General features: G+C 47.8%; 1 protein-coding gene across 1 annotated transcript in view; it reads left to right on the plus strand.

Annotated features, from left to right (window-relative positions):
* The window catches only part of LOC100676509 (calpain-8), an 86,072-nt gene that overhangs the window by 51,147 nt on the left and 17,881 nt on the right, over positions 1-17,044 (plus strand). Inside the window, exons 6-10 of the mRNA XM_064276954.1 lie at positions 430-513; positions 3,750-3,835; positions 7,970-8,044; positions 9,289-9,449; positions 12,510-12,685. Of these exons, the coding sequence (XP_064133024.1) occupies positions 430-513; positions 3,750-3,835; positions 7,970-8,044; positions 9,289-9,449; positions 12,510-12,685 (582 nt within the window). The remainder of the gene's footprint in view (positions 1-429; positions 514-3,749; positions 3,836-7,969; positions 8,045-9,288; positions 9,450-12,509; positions 12,686-17,044) is intronic.

The following is a 17,044-nucleotide window of genomic DNA, read 5'->3' on the forward strand; positions in this document are numbered from 1 at the left end:
AGGAGATGTGGGGGTGGGGAGGGAGGTGGGGCCACAGAGGAGGGCTGACTGGGAAGCCCTTGTGGGGAAAACGTTGGAGAGCCAGGACGTCCAGACCAGCTGTCGTGGAAGTCTGTCTTCCTTGGGCAGCACGGGGTCACTCTGGTGAATAAATGAATTCCTGGCTTCCTGGTGGCATTTTAAAGGCTGGCAAGTCATAGTCTAGCCTTGGCAGCCACACAGCACCCTGCGTGGACCTGCGGCCCTGACCGAAGGAGGGTCGGATGGAGATGTCTCTATTTAGCTGAGGCTCAGGAAGCACACCTGTACTCCCAGTCCCTCTCTGGGTCCCGTCCCCATGGCCAAGTAGCACGTTCTTAGAAGGCATTGTAGGGGTGGTTCCGTGAGGTCAAGGATAGCCTCCCTGAATGGACTTTGTGCTCAACCTAGGTCTCCAGAGCAGGTGAAACAGAAGCCATCACCAGCCAGAAGCTGGTTAAGAGTCACGCGTACTCCATCACGGGGGCTGAAGAGGTAAAGTCAGGTTGGTGGCGGTGGTGGACAGTAGTATGTAGTAATATTGCTGTAAATCCAGGACATCCCTGAGAGGGAGGGAGAGGACCAGAACCGGCTTTTCCGCTCCCTGCTCTCTGCTGAGGTGCAGTCTCTCCCTGTCTGGGCAGAGCCGCCGATGCTCCAGGTGTGCAGTTAGCACTTGCTCCTTACCTGGGAAGGCGCTCTGACTCTTACCTGTGCTGAGAAGACGGCAGCTGGAGCTCTGTAGTTTCTAAGGGAACACAGGCTCCCTTCTCTGAGGTGTGGCCAGGAAGAGGAAGAAGGTTCTGGAAGAAACTTGCAGAGCTTCTCAGTTACATTCGACACACATTCCTACAAGTGTGTTTGTGTAGGTAAAGCAGTGGAAACCCACAGGAAAGCCAGCAAGGCCTGCTTGACTTTCAGGGTGGGCCATAGTAGTGGGAAGGAACTCAGCTATTTCTCGCTCTTTAACCCAAAAAGAAAGCTTAGGCTGTATTTTTCATCATTTCCTGTTATCATATTCTGTCTACTTTTTTAAAAAAACCATATTCTGTCTACTTCCAAAAAGGACTTAGGAGACTTATGATAAAAGGGGAGGCCTGGTGGCACAGTGGTTAAGAGCTCAGCTGCTAACCCAAAGGTTTGCAGTTGGAATCTACCAGCTGCTTCTTGGAAACTCCAAGGGACAGTTCTACTCTGTCCTATACTGTCAGATTCAACTCGATGGCAACATGTTTTTAATGGGTTATGATAGAAGGCATAGACACAATAAAACCATACAACTAGGTAAGAAGCATCAGACCATCTAGGCTAAAGACAGTGCTACAGCTGAGACATTAGTTTTGCTTTTGGTTTCCTGATGACCAAGGCAAAAAGGGAAATACGATGGGTGTCGTATTTATTAAAATGGGATGAATGCTCACTACAATGTGTTTGTGTTTCATGAATATGCCCTTCAAGCAAGTCAGTTCCACAAATATGAATGGAGTACCTATGCGTATACACTGGGTTAGGGCGTGACAGAAGATACAAGGGAAAGTCAAACACCCAGGTTCTAATAATTCATTGTGTTTGTGTGTGTGTTTAAGAGTGCAAGCATGTGTGCTGGGGTGTGCGGGGCTCCAAGTGAGAGTTGTAAGAGAATGTACAACTCAAAAAAGAAAAAAATGGTTAACTTCCCCTCGTGCAAAAAGGAGAGAGATTCCCTCCTCCCTTGGAGCATTTTCTTTAGAAAACTTGTAATAGTAAATTCTTTCTCGGCCCATTTCAGATGTATGTAGAGCTCTTTAAAAGCTAAATAAGCCTTTTGCCAAGGCTTGATTGGTTGCCGTTGAGTCCATTCCAACTCATGTGTCAGAGTCCAGCTGAGCTCCACAGGGCTTTCAATGGCTGACGTTTTGGGAAGTAGATCAGCAGGCCTTTCTTTCCAGGTGCCTCTGGGTAGACTTGAACCTTCAACCTTTTGGTTAGCAGCTGAGCATTTTAACTGTTTGTACCACCCAAAGACTCCTTGCCAATGTTACAACCCAGGAATGTCTTTCTCAAGGATCTGGGAGCCATCTTTTTGAAATGTAGTCATCGAGGAAGATAGTGTTGCTGTCTCCCCGTCTCCGTCATAGAAATACGAGAGGTTTATTATTCCTTTGGATAAAGACACTTAGCAAACACAAATGGCCTCCTCCCCATTACCAGGTGAATTTAGGATGAACTATAACCTAAAGGTTAGTGGTTCAAACCCACCCAGCGGCTCTGGGGGAGGAAGACCTGGAGATCCTCTCCCGTGAAGATTACAGCCTGGAAAGCCCTGTAGTGTAGTTCTACTCTATCACATGGGGTCATTATGAGTTGAAATCAACTCGATGGCACTTAACAACCACCACAACGTGTGTGACAAATAGTGCTGTCAAATCCTCTTGTTTGAGAACTAGTTACTGTTTATCTTGGCGACATGGATGAAATGAGTTGCATCTGCTTGCCGTGTCCAGGCTCAGAGCTCTTTCTGTCTTTGTAGTCTCTTTATGAATTAATTGCCTGTGATACATCACATTCTGGCTTAACGCTTAGTCAATAATGAAACTCTTTTCTTTCTCTTCTGCCTTTGTGGAGAGGTTTTCTGTGTTGGGAGCGGATTATGTTTTTAACTATATTTCCCCAACAGTGTTCAAAAAAATAGTCAGGGAAGGCAGCATGTGTGGGTCCCAGTATGGGCTTTGGAGACAGACTAGATTCCCATCCTGAATCTCCCACTTCCTACCTAGGTCATCCTGATGACTGAAACGCTCCAAGTCTCAGTCTTCTGGTGGTAAAATGAAAATAACGCTGGTACCCCCCAGGAGGATTGCTGTGAGGTTTAAGTGAGGCAAAAATGCACTGGAAATACTTAGCACAGTGACTGGCCCACAGTTTGCCCTGAATAGGTGCTACCTGCTGGGCTATGGCTTGGTGCACGTTTATTGTCGTTGTTGTTAGCTGCCGTCGAGTTGGCTTTGACTCGTGGCAACCTTACGTATAACAGAATGAAACGTTACCCAGCCCTACATCGTCCTCACGATCACCAGCATGTCTGAGTCCATCATTGCAGCTACTGTGCCAGTCCATCTCACTAAGGGTCTCTCTCAGCCTTGCCGGCCCTCCACTTCAACCAAGCATGATGTCTTTCTCCAGTGGTTGATCCCTCCTGATGACGTATCCAAAGCAAGCAAGTCCTACATCGTTCCGTTGTGGTCCATAAGGTTTTCACTGATTAATTTTCAGAAGAAGATTGCCAGGCCTTTCTTCCTAGTCCATCTTAGACTGGAGGCTCTGCTGAAACCTGTCCACCATGGATGACCCTGCTGAAATTTGAAATACTGGTGGGAAAGCTTCCAGCATCACAGCAACACACAAGCCACCACAGTAGGACAAACTGACAGACGGGTGGTGGTGATTATCGTCAGGTCCTACATATTAGGATTGGGGAGTCAAGCTTAGTGAACTATAATATTTAAATCTAAGTGAAAGCACACATAAACTTGTTTTTATGCTAGTCTCATTCTTCATTTATTCAACCCAACTGGGAAAAATTGAGCACTTGGCAAAAGCCTGAAAATACACGTTAAGATAAAATAAAAGTGAGCTTGTTTAGGGATGTTTGAACAATTTTAAGCAAAACCTTCTCTCGCGCAGATGTAAAGGCAGGACAGCCGTAGTCCAGTAACTCAGCACCTGAATTTTTTTGTGTGTGGGACTTGCAGGTGGATTTCCGTGGCCGTCCAGAGAAACTCATCAGACTCAGGAATCCGTGGGGCAATGTGGAGTGGAGGGGGGCCTGGAGCGATGAGTAAGTAGGTCCTGTTCCCAGCCCCTGCCCTTGCCTCTCCTATGTAAAGGCCCTATGTAAAATAAACAGTCACGACGAGCCTGACATTACAGGAATTCACAGCACTGTCTGTCCACAGAAACCCTGGTGGCGCAGTGGTTAAGAGCTACGGCTGCTAAGTAAAAGGTTGGCAGTTCGAATCCACCAAGCACTCCTTGGAAACTCTACGGGGCAGTTCTGCTCTGTCCTATAGGGTCACTATGAGTTGGAATTGGCTCGACGGCAACAGGTTTAGTTTTTTTTTTTAGTCTGTCCACAGATTATCTGGTATGCTCAGAACAGAGTAATAAATGTTTCCAGGCGGGGAGAAGCAAAACAAAACCCGCTTAGCTGGAGTCTTTGACAGTGGTGTCACTAGGGTTGGGGTCACCCATTGCGGTAACTCATGGTGTCACCAGACCATACAGAATCCTTAGTAATGTTTTCTGTACTAATAAAAAAAAATTGTAGTTCCCGTATATCACTCCTTCTTTTCCTTTAATTTCTACTTCATTCTCAAAAAAGTTATTGAAATTAGGTCCACTAATACTAATTACCATAATAAAAAATAATACTGTTAGCTAAAACACCAGAAAATTTGACAAAATCAATGACTAAAAACACCAGCAGCAACGAAAATAACAGTGCATCTTTGTCATGGAAGCAGACGAAACCACGTGATCTGCAGCGTCACTGCACTGGGTGATAATGACAGCTCTGACTGGAGCCCATTAGAAGTTCAAAAAGTAAATGAGCATAGAGTTTTACCTCATAGGTATATTGATACATGTAAGTTGGGCTTATGGAAAATGTTTTTGTTGTTATAAGTAACAACAGGTTATTTTTATAAAAAATAATAAATTTCTGCTGAAACACTGCACAAAAATTTTATAGACAGTCCTTTTGGGGTCGCCTCCTCTGACAGTGTTGCCCGGTACGGTCTGTATCCCCCTCACGCCCTCAGTGATGCTGCTGGTCTTTGATTCTGGATTTCGGCTCTGGCATTTGGAAGTCTGGCAGCTCAGTCAGATTTTGCTTAGCTCTGAAGGGTTTGCCCGGCTCTTACCTCCTACACTGTGGTGATCCAAAGGTCAAATCGATCATTCACGATCGAATTCTTTCCACTCCACAAACCCCAGTCACTCTGATAAAGGCCAGGCCCCTCAGCACCGAATGGAAACGACGCTTAGAAAATGGAACTTGATCCTAGGAGCCCAGGGCAGCGGGATGACGCATGAGAAGGGAGCCCGTTCCTGGGGGCAGATGTTGATCTCCCCTGACAAGATCACTAATGACTGGAGAGGCGGGCATGTTAGGCAGCCTCTCGCTGGTGAGAGAAAGTCAGTCAGAGATGGTGGCTGGACCCCACCCAAAGTCCCCCGTGATGCCAAGGGGCAGGTGTGCCCTGGAGCTGATACCCCCAGGGGCAGGAGGAAGGAAAGCATGAAGCTGGCATGAAGGAGACAGATTGAAGCTGGGGAAGGACTTAGAATTTGCCAGTATTTTCAACACAGAACCACCAGAGATGCTACCAGTCACAATAGTAACCTCCTCCCAGTACGCCCTGGTGGCACAAGGGTTAAGTGCTCAGCTGCTAACTGAAATGTTGGTGGTTCAAACCCACCAGCCACTCTGAGAGAGAAAGACCCAGCGATCTGCTCCCATAAAGATTATAGCCTAGAAAACCCTCTGGGGCAGTTCTGCTCTGTCCTATAGGGTTGCTATGAGTCAGAATCCCCTTGATGGCACTCGGCAACAACAACATATCCGTAACCTCGAGTGCACCCTTCAGCGCTGTCCTTACTCAATGATGCCATTTAGGGCTTTTGAAGGGATCTTGATTACGTTTAATCACAGCATCGTTGCTGCTCCCACCTGCAGCGTTTCCTCTCAGGTTTGTGTCATGAAGAAACTTGTGTCCCAGGGGCCATGGATTGGCCCCCTGTATTAAAGGACTTTTTATTTCATTGTCTAAGATTGAAGGGGACCCCAAACGTCAATTCTGCCAGTTGCCCAAAAAGGATGACGTGGCTGAGTGAAACCGAAACCCCAGGTTTTGACCGTTTTAGCCAATAGCCGTTTGCCAGGCTGACAGAAGGACTTCTGTGATTTCACCTCCCTTTCTGGGGTCACCGAGTCCCTAGGAGGCTGGGCAGCTGATAGGAGGTGACTGGTGAGGCTGGTTCCTCACCAGCTGGGAGCCCGGGGGAAGGTGGGAGGTAGGTGTCTCCCAGGTAACATTTCTTAGCTCAGTCTAATGCCTACCTAAATTTTTATGCATTTTTTTTTAATTAAAAAAAAAATCAACGGGGAGATTTAGGTCAGATCTGAAATTCTCCAGCATGTTCTCTAACCTTTGTTAACAGCTAGAACATTCTGAGATTCAGCTCTGAGCAAATTAAAGGTTCAGTGAATTAAGGACCCAAGAACTCTTCTGCCTGATCTCCCAGGGGACTTAGAGGCTGAGAGAGAGACACACACACACAGACAGAGAGACAGAGACAGAGAGAGAGGGGGAGGGACTGGGCTTATGTGTGCCTCAGTTTTATGCAAGAGAGCAAAGGCGTTCTGGTTTTGCTGAAGGTATTCAGCAGAAAGGGTATTTTTAAACGGATCTTGACACTGCTCAGTTATTTAGATGTTGCATAATTATTTCAGGAAGACCTAACCTTGCACAGGTCTGCTGGCTGGAGAGGGCACTGGAATAAAGTGTCTGCAGAGGGAGTGGGCAGCACCATAGAAAGGCCGCCAGCAGGAGTCCTCCCAGGGTGACATTACTTCAGGGAGATTGCCAAAAACTGGGCCTGATTGTCATTCTTGCAGACCCAGAAAGTAGACCATGTCCCTACACCCCGAGATGGTCAGACCCTGTCACAATGTGCTTACCCAGACTGATAAAGAGGCCAGGGTGACAATTTACTAATCAATTCTGGTGTGCCTCCCTTTCTGGTGACAGGAATTCCCACAGTTCTGGTCTTGGACATCCTCATTCCTATTATCAAGGGCCTGGGAGTCTCAATTAGAAATGAGAACGTGCCTTAAAAACGCCCAGCTGCCGCTGAGTGGACCATAGCTCATGGAGACACATGTGTCGGAGTGAAACTGTGCTGCATAGGATTTTCTTTCTCGTCTTTGCTGTTGTTTTTGTAAAAATAATTTATGTGTGTTGTTGAGAATATGTATGGCAAACGCGTACCGATCAGCAGTTTCTACAGGCACAATTCGGTGACATTGACTACCTTCTTGAAGTTGTGAAACCATTCTCACCCTCCTTTTCTGAGTTGTTCCTCCCTTATTAACATAAACTCACAGCCCCTCAGGTTCCTATCTAATCTTTCAAGTTGCTGTCGTCAATTCGATCTCCTATATCAAAAAAAAAAAGATTCTGACTCATAGCAACCCTGTAGGACAGAGTAGTACTGCTCCATACGGTTTCCAGGGAGCACCTGGTGGATTTGAACTGCTAACCTTTTGGTTAGCAGCTATAGCTCTTCACCACTATGCCACCAGGCTTTCCAATCCCATAGAGACAGATCTTAAAAGAGCGTAATGCTCAAGACAGACATTCTTTACTAGTTAAGCTAAATTACTGTTTGGTTTTCAGAAGACTTCAGGGGATATTTTTGTTTTAAAATTCAACGATTATCTCAGGGCAATAGTTTTGGGGGTTCACCAGCCACCACAGCTCCAGAAAATCTAAATTCCATGGGAATTTGAAATTCTGTTCTGCATTTCCCCTCCCCGCTGCCATAGGGTTTTCAATGGATGATTTTCCAGAAGTAGGACCACCAGGCTTTTCTTTCAAGGTGGTGCCTCTGGGTGGATTTGAACTGCCAACCTTTTGGTTAGCATTGAGTGCTTTCACCATTAAAGCAAGGCCCATGACCTCAGCGCTCCTGCCACACATTGCCCTCTGCTGCCCAGAGTCCAGGACCCTGATCTGCACCCCTTCCCCAGGCTTTGCACCCCGGCACACCATCTTCCTGCCTGCCTGCCTCCCTTGCTGTTTTTCTGCATTCCGTTTCTGGCCTTTTGGGGAAAGTTAGCTGTGGTAAACAGCTTGCACTACAGCCGAACCCCCCAGGAACAGCCTCCTCTGCTTTGTTTTTTTTCCAGTGCACCAGAGTGGAATTACATAGACCCCAGGCTGAAGGAAGAGCTGGACAAGAAAGCTGAGGATGGGGAGTTTTGGTGAGAGCGTCATCTCTGGAGAGCTGTCCTGTTAGCCAGGGTTCTGTTCTAGGCTCTGATGGTGGGGGCAGTGTGTCTCTAAGTGTTCTAGGAATGCAGCAAGCTTCTGACCAGGGGGCTTCATTTCTCTCCCCTCTTTTGCCCTCGTCTAATTCTCCCTCTATAGCAGCATGTCTAAAGCATTGAAGCCAACATATCTGGGCCATCAACATGAATTAGCCATCAGCCTGTCTTCCTCAGTTTGTGTCTTTCCTACAAAATAAGACCAGTACTGCTATCTCTTTAAGGTCTAGTCCAGAAACACCCTAAGATTTAGGTGACCATCACAATAGAGCTGCCTTTGCTGGTGGGCTAAGGACGATAATAAGGGCACCTTGAATATAATGTGACTGAGAGGAGGTGGTGGCATCTCTGTGCTGACATCAGTAACAAATACAAACTGCTGGTGGAAATGTAAAACCACGCAAAACAGTTTGGCGGTTCCTCAAAAAGGTAAACACAGAAATTACCGTATGACCCAGCAATTCCACTCCTAGGTATATGCCCAAAAGAATTGAAACCGGGGACACAAACACATTCTTGTACACCAGTGTTCACTGCAGCCCTGTTCACAGCTGCCTAAAGGTAAAACCAGTACGAGTGCCTTCAACAGATTAACAAAAATGTGGTCTATCCATGCAATGGGATATTAACCAACATAAAGAAAAATGAAGTCCTGATACATGCTACGACCTGGATGGACCTTGAAAACTTTACGCTGAGTGAAATGAGTCTATCACAAAAGGACAAATATTGTATGATCCCACTTATGAAATATCTAGAGTAGGTAAATCCACTGAGACAAAGAAGATTAGTGGTTACCAGGGATTACTAGTGATTACCGTGGGGGGAGGAGGAAATAGGGAGTTAAAACAAAAAGGTGCTAACAACAACAAATAATTAAATAGGAACCAACCTCTTATGGGTTTAGATGGAACACAGCCTCCTGGGGTCTCCTTCAGTTTAGGGTTCAGACTCTTTGCAGGTTGGGTGGATACGTGAGGGGGCTCTCTAATAAGAATTGAGATGCTAACGGCAGTGAGGAAGTTGGTCATGGTCTCTGCATACTTGTATCAGTGGTCTGTAGAAAGGTTTCCAGTTAGCCCAGGGCCGCCAAGGCCACTGTCATGGCTCCTGCCTGGGCCCAGTAGCATGCGTGTCCTCAGCTTCCATCCCACCTGTCTTAATGGGTGCTCCGTCAGCAGGATGTCCTTTTCGGATTTCTTGAGGCAATTCTCTCGACTGGAGATCTGCAACCTGTCCCCAGACTCCCTGACCAGTGAGGAGGTGCACAAGTGGAACCTGGCTCTGTTCAATGGCCGCTGGGTGCGGGGCTCCACCGCCGGGGGCTGCCAGAACTACCCAGGTAAGGTGAAGGGCCCACCTGGTCTGGTGGCTCCTTGTTGTCCCCAAGCTAGGTGCCTTTATATCTTTGGAGAATGCCTTTGGACTTTGCTCTCTGGCTCCTGGGTGCCCCCTGGTGGCGCTGCTACTCCCCTGGGCTTGGCTGCCAGGGCAGCAATGGTGGGCAGCGGTTCTGCAACCTGTACCTGAGGGCTGATCTGAGGTAGTGCTGTGCTCAGGTAGCGCTGTTCTTCGGTGTCTGTGTGTTCAAACCACACTGCTTCACCCACCTGTCCCTGAAACTAATCATGCTCTTTCCACCCTACACTGAGCCCTTCTGTTCTTCTCTTGGGCTTCCACCATCCCAACCCAACCTGCCGGAGACCCCAACCCACTGAGCTCTGGGATGGTGTCTAATGGTGTGCTGGAGGAACGTGGCGTAAGGTCTGCTCTTTCAACAGCCTGAATCTATGAGAGCAGCCGCTCTGCTTTGTATTTGCGCCTGAGTCATAGGCGAGGGGTGATTGTGGCAGGAGGCACACACGAGGCCTGGGGTGGCTCTCCCCACTCCCAGATTTCAGATCCATGGCTGGTGGAGATGGTTGGCTGCACACCTTTGCCTCCGCACTAACTCTGGGCCTCACCTTAATAAAGGTGGAAGCCTTCCCCAGTCTACAAACTGGCACTAATACCTATACAGGCTCCTTCTAGGGTGAATCAGCTGAGGTGAGGCAGCACCTGATGAAGAAACTCCGAAAATCCACCCCAGCTCTCTAAGGAGAAATGAAGAGAAGCAAAGCCAGCTCTCTCCACTTTGCGCCTCCCCACCGCTGCTCTCCCTCCCTAGTTTGATGTTGGTTGATGATGTTGATTGACAGGCCATAAACACCGAGGCAGGGCCATCCTGGGGCTATGCTCACAGTTGTTGGAAGTGACATTATAATAAAAATCCCGCATGGGTACAGTCCTGGGATCTCGACAAAGTTCCTCCTCTATCCTCCATCTAGTCCACAGCGACCCATTCTAGCAACAGAGACAAGCGCTGAGTGAGGGGAAGGAGCCAAGCTAGTTTCCTGTCCTTGTTGCTTAGCTTAGGGACCCTGGGGATGTCACTTCTCTTTTCTGAGCCTCAGTTTCCTGACCCTCAAAACATGACAATGAGACCCATCTTGCAACCTCACTGGGTTACTGTGAGCATTGTAACACAGAATGTGTAGGAAAGCACTTTGTAAACTGTGTAGCATCATACAAATGGGACGTATTATTTTTATGGCCCATTCTCTTCCTCCAGTTCTGTTAAGGAGTAAACAGAAAGTGTAGGGATGGCAGTAATGTTGCATTTGGGAGAAATTAAAATATGCTCACCATTAGCAAGCTCTTAGAAACGTATAGGAAATTTGCGTGGATCATTTTGGGAGCTCGGAACTGTAGGAGATGCCCAGGCATCTGTGTGCACCAAACCACTGCTCCGTCTGTGCTGCCAGCTAGCTGTCAGGAAGGGATGGATTGCCCTTGCCCCTTGGTAACGGTGTAAGTATGGAAAATTACAGAATTTTCTCTGTCTTCTCTGGAATCTACAGGTATTTGGCTTTAAAATCCATTCACTTGTGCCTTCAATTAGAAAAAAAAACCTAGAAGCATAGATTCTGGGAAGTACATTTGAATAAGTAATTTCACTATTAAGAAGAAACATAACCAGTAGCTCTTGGTCAGCTGTGTCTTGTTATTTCACCAAGTCAGACCCTATTTTAGAGGATATGAGGGAAGCCCTCCCCTCTCCTCCCCACCCCCTTTCTTTCCTGGTTAGCCACCAGCATTTAGGTTAGCAGTCAACTCGAAATTGTTGAGGCTTTAGCGTAGAAATGCCTGTCAGGCTTGTCTTCTTCAATTATGCTCTGCTGCTCAGTTCCTGTTGCAGAAGTGCTGTGTGCCCTTGGATAATCTGTTTGACTTCTCTGTGCCTTGGCAGGTGTAGTCACTATTTTGAAAGATTAAAAAAAAAAGAAAAGTCATCTTTGAAACAAAGTGGTCTTTAAATACTCATAGGTGATGTGGCAGGAATGCTTCCTAATTGCCAATTATCATTCCTCATGCATTATTAAATGACTTAGTCTTGAAGAACGTGTCTCATCTGGTCTGTGGCACTGTTGCCGTCAAGTGAGGCTGCTGGCTGACAGACAGGGGAGCAGTTCTGGGGCTGCTGGGGCTGTGATCTGAAGCAGGGTCCTCCCTGAGGGAAAGCGCACGTCAATCAGGCTGGGCTTTCTGGGGGCGGCAAGAGTGGCCAGCCCTGTTTCTAGCCTGTCAGGCAGAAGCCCCCTTGGTAGCTAGTCTCCTCTGGGACTTTGTCCTCATTTGTCCAAGGGCTGTATTTTTTACTCAGAGATCTCCCTTCGTCAGGAGGTGGGGTTGCCTTCATAGGCCAGGGAGCTGAGAACAAGGAGATGTTAACAGTTTCCCAGGTAGGCCTGGAGGTTCCTTCCCAGTGGGGTACAGAGGAGCCCTGGGATCATGGCCCTTGATAATTCCCACGCAACCATCCCTGGGCTGCAGCTCCATCAGTCAGAAGTACACAAACACCAAATGCTATGGGATATTTATGTGTCTTTGTCCGTCTGTGCGTCAGGGTGGGGTGGGGTGGTAGGAGGAAATGCCTGGCCACCTTGTAGAGAAAACTTTCCGGGGCCTGCGTACAAGGTACTGTTTGCCTAACTAGTAGGTTCCTGGGTGGCACAAATGTCTTGTGCTTGACTGCTAACCTAAATGCTGGTGGCTAACCAGTTGTCGTTGAGTTGGTTTTGACTCATGGCCACCTGCGTGTGTCAGAGTAGAACTGTGTTCCACAGGGTTTTCAGTGGTTGATTTTTCAGAATGTAAAATCAGGCCTTGTTTCCGACTCTAAACCTCCAACCTTTTGGTTAGCAGCTGAGCTTGCACTAACCATTTGCAACACCCAGGGACTCTACAGTTTGCCAACAGTCATGCTTGCACTGGCTTGATCAAGGTTCTCCCCTTTCGTTTTATTCTTCCCCTGTCCTCACCCCCCTGTGGGAGGAACCACCACCACCTGGGTGACTTTCAGCCACCTACTGGACCAATCCCCAGTTCAAAATCCGTTTGGAGGAGGTGGACGACAGCCACGAGGAGTACGCCGGAGAGCCCCACTGTACGGTGCTGCTGGGTCTGATGCAGAAGAACCGCAGGCGGCAGAAGAGAATAGGACAAAGCGCCCTGAGCATTGGCTACGCCGTCTACCAGGTACCTCAGCTGGGCTTGTCCTTCTCTGCACGCTCGATTCTTTGGCCTGAAGATTTTGGGTGGTGATGGGAGCACGTGTTTTCTATTGCTTGGACGGTCCTAATTGAGCATTCTTGCTTCCCTGAATACATCTCCCAGTGGCCTTATTGAGGTCTGAATTCCACCATTAGAGATTCGTTCTTATGGCTCAAGTCTTTGTCTACTGTTAACACTGAGGCATATAATTCATTGAACTTTGCCTGTCATTTGGATCTCAGTATAGATCCGCTAGAGCCCTGGTGGTACAGTGGATAAGAGCTCGGTTGCCAACCAAAAGGTCAGGAGTTCAAATCCACCAGCCGCTCCTTGGAAACTCTTTGGGGCAGTTCTACTCTGTCATATAGGGTCACTGTGAGTAGGAATGGACTTGACAGCCATGGGTTTTATTTGGCTGGTATAGATACACTTATTAGACTCTTTCCAAATATGGACTTTCCAGGGGGCAGGAACCAAGGATATGGGGGCACAAGGCATTCAAGGGGACACGAGAAGGATGAGGGGCAGGTGTGAGTGGGGGGAGAGAGGCTGGGTATGGGAGCCAAGGGCAAACACTCCCTTCCTCTCACCCTGGGCAACCTTGAGACACTTGTTGGGGTACACAGGATGTGGAGTGGGGTGAGGGAAGCCACACAGCCACTTCTAGTTCACTTGGCTCTGGCTCTGGAAACCGAAGCTGGCTGTGGTCTCAGGCTGCAGTCCGTGGCTCGATAGTCCAGTTGGTACTGGTAACCCCCCACTACGGACTTAACAGCCTCAGAGATACGTTAACACAAGACCTTCGGGTCTTTACAAGCCTAGCCAGGAATAGATGGGAATCCACTTTTATGTACAGGCAAAGGCTCCTTATAACAAATTCCAGAGGGATTCATAGTGGTTGTTTTTGTACAATTTTGTTAGAAATAAACCTCCAGAGAAACAATACAATTGTAATCAGGAAGACCAATGTATGACACAGAGCTGGCTGTAGGTGCAACAACTCAGCATAAATTAATGTTTAGAGAAGAAATATTATAATTAGAACCAGTAAGGACAAGTGAAGGAGCCCTAGTGGCACAGTGATGAAAGTAATCAACTGCTAACCAAAAGGCCAGTGGTTCAAGACCACCAGCAGCTCCTTGGGAGAAAGGTATGGCAGTCTGCTTCTGTAGAGAGTTCCAGCCTTGGAAACCCTATGGGTTGGAATCAACTCAACGGTAGTGGGTTTGGTTTGGTTTTGAAAGGAAAAGTGGGATTGTCAAGTGGGCTTCTGCTCGATTAAATGGAAGGGCAAGAATTCCAAATGGCATGGGTTGTTTCCAGCCTCTTCATTTCTTTTATTCTGGAATTTAGGGCTTTAGAGTTTAGGGGGTGTGCGTGTGTATGTCTCTGTCTCTGTGTTTTAGGTTGGAGGAATGGAAGTTAGGAAATAATTGCTTCTTGATGGCAGGACACAAGAATTGCAGCTAAATCAGCTCCAATTCTGCTTTAGCTTAGCTCTTCCATCCCACCTAGAAGGTAAACAGCACAGAAGCAGAGTCTCTGCTTACAGGTTAAAAGCCCGAGAAATCGCTTACAGTATACAGGCCAATTCAACAAACTTTAGGGAGCAGGGCAGTGGTTAAGCGTTTGGCTGCTAACCAGAAGGTCGCCAGTTTGAATCTACCAGTCGCTCCTTGGCAACCCTATGGAATAGTTCTACTCTGTCCTACAGGGTCACTATGAGTTGGAATTGACTCAATGGCAATGGGTTTGGTTATTTTGGTTTTTAGTGGACCCTTACTATGTGCCAGGTCCTGTGCTGAAAGCTGGGGACACTGAGAAGACAATCACATGGCTACTGCCATCGAAGTGCCCACAGTCTGGAGTGGGGATCAGACACACGCCCAGTGAGCTCTAGTGCACTCAGATTGTACTGCGATGGGAGCCAAGATGGTGGGCTAGAGCCACCTCCAAGAAGGACAGCTTCATGGAGACTTTTGACCGGGGCTTCGGGAATGAGTCAGATTTCAAAGGTGAAGAAGGGAGTGGAGAGTAGGAGGGCAGGGCTGAAGGTGGGTTCCTCAGGGCTGTGTGGCCACCAGGCTCATTGTGCATCAGGCCAACTTTCTATAAACTGATCCACAAAGCCTTCTTTCAAAGGCACATGAGCTAACACACTGAAATAGTTTTGTTTGGCACGGCTTTTGCTCTAATAAATAATATATAAGGCATGCCAGTTTTTCAGATGCCAGATTATAGCTGCTTATAAAACAGAGCAGTGCATGAGATCTGTGGACCTTCTTATGGCCAGAGGCATATCATTCAGAGCATGACAGCTGTGAGTGGAAGATTTTGAAAGTTAAGTTGAGGAGGAGGGTGTAGGGAGGTAGAGAGCTCTCTACTCTGACCCCTGCGTCTGCCTCTTCTGGCTTTAACTCTCTGCGAACTAGAGTCTGGTTTGAGGTTGCAAACCTGACACCGATTGAGAAGCAGCCAGGATCCCTGAAGGCTAGAGAGCCCAGCTTGTCCAGATTCCTCTCTCTCTCCTGTTATCTTCCTGCCGTGATGATGGGCTCACGCCAGGCAGGCCTGTCATTTGCATTCAGGATCCTGCGTTTCAAAGAGGGCCGTCCCTTCCATGCATCAGTGGGCAATGGCTAAGGCATGCACTCCTGCCTCGCTGCCTGGATTTGTGCCATGGAGAGCCCCCCACCACTCGCCTGGCTCAGTTCCTGCCCAGGGACTCTTGGCAGGGTGGATTCAGAGCATATAGATACACGGTGGTCGGGTTGTTAATAGGACGGCAGCCAAGGTATTTCTGTCCCCACTGGCTGTTTCCAGTTGCTGTCTGGTCGGCTTCAGCTCATGGTGACCCCAGGTCTGTTAGAGTAGAACTGTGTTCCATAGGGTTTTAAAGGGCTGGTTTTTCAGAAGTAGATCGCCAGGCCTTTCTTCTGAGGTGCTCTGGGTAGACTTGAACCTCCAACCTTTCGGTTAACAGCAAGTGTGTTAATCATTTGCGGCCTACATGGAAGGGGCAGAGGAGGGAAAGGCCCAAATGGAGACTTGAACCTCTTCTCTCCCCTGGCATAGGACCTCTGGTGCCCTGGGCGTGGGAGGGCTCCACTGTGGATCTGAGATCTGATCTTCGTGGGGGCAACATTTTCAGTTGCAAATTAGTAAGTCCTTGGGTGGCACAAATGTTTTCTTCTCGACTCCTAACTGGAAGGTTGGTGGTTCAAATCCACCCAGTGCAGCCGTGGAAGAAAGGCTTGGTGATCTACTTCAGTAAAGATTACATCCAGGAAAACCCTACAGAGCAGTCCTAACCTGTAATGCATGGAGTCGCCATGAGTTGGAACTGACTCGATGGTTATGGATTTGGTGGTTTTTTTTTTTAACTTGAGCTAGAATAGTGGAAAAAGAATTTATCAGGTCATGTCACCAAACGAAGGGAAGGGCAGGAATGCTTGGGACGAGGGCCTTGGGTGTGTTCCCTCCACATGTGATCTATGGTATCTGCGCCCTTCTAGTCTAGCTTTTTTCATCATCTTCCTAATATCACCCACATAAAGGAAGGGGCCCCCTTTCCTTAGTTCCAATTTAAAAATCCCAGAGAAGTCTCTGATGGGCTCAGCTTGGCCATGTCCTTGGACCAATCACCGTAGCCGAGGGCAAGAGAAACTGTGGCCCAGCTTGAGTGAGATTCCCTCCTCCGGCCAAGCACGGGACATGGGGGGTTAGGTCTGTAAGATGTTGTCAGTAGTTGCTGTCGAGTCAGCTCCAACTCATGGCCACCTTACATATAACAGAGTAAAACATTGCCTGGTCCTGGACCATTTCCATGATCTTTGGCATGCTTGAGCCCATTGTTGAAGTTAGTGTGTCAGTCCATCTCATGGAGGTTTTTCCTCATTTTTGCTGACTCTCTCCTTTAGCAAACATGCTGTCTTTTTCTAGCGAATGGCCTCTCCTGATGATGTGTCCAAAGTAAGTGAGCCAAAGGTGTTAGTTTTCTTTAAATTTCAAGGTTATAAGAGTTTGGGATCCTGGTAGATTATACAGAGCCCTGGTGGCGCAGTGGTTAAGAGCTTGGCTGCTAACCAAAAGGTTGGCAGTTTGAATCCACCAGCCGCTCCTTGGAAACGCAATAGGGCAGTCCTACAGGGTCACTATGAGTTAGAATTGACTGGACGGCAACTGGTAGATTATCATTACTCGTTGCCATTGAGTGGATTCCAACTCATAGTGACTGTCGTGGATTGAATTGTGTCCCCAAAATTTCTGTCAGCTTGGCTAGGTCATGATTCCCTTGTATGACTGTCTACCATTATATGCGATTTCCCTATATGTTGTAAATCC

Source organism: Loxodonta africana, chromosome 25 (assembly GCF_030014295.1).
Source record: "Loxodonta africana isolate mLoxAfr1 chromosome 25, mLoxAfr1.hap2, whole genome shotgun sequence".
In the NCBI taxonomy this organism is placed as follows: domain Eukaryota; kingdom Metazoa; phylum Chordata; class Mammalia; order Proboscidea; family Elephantidae; genus Loxodonta; species Loxodonta africana.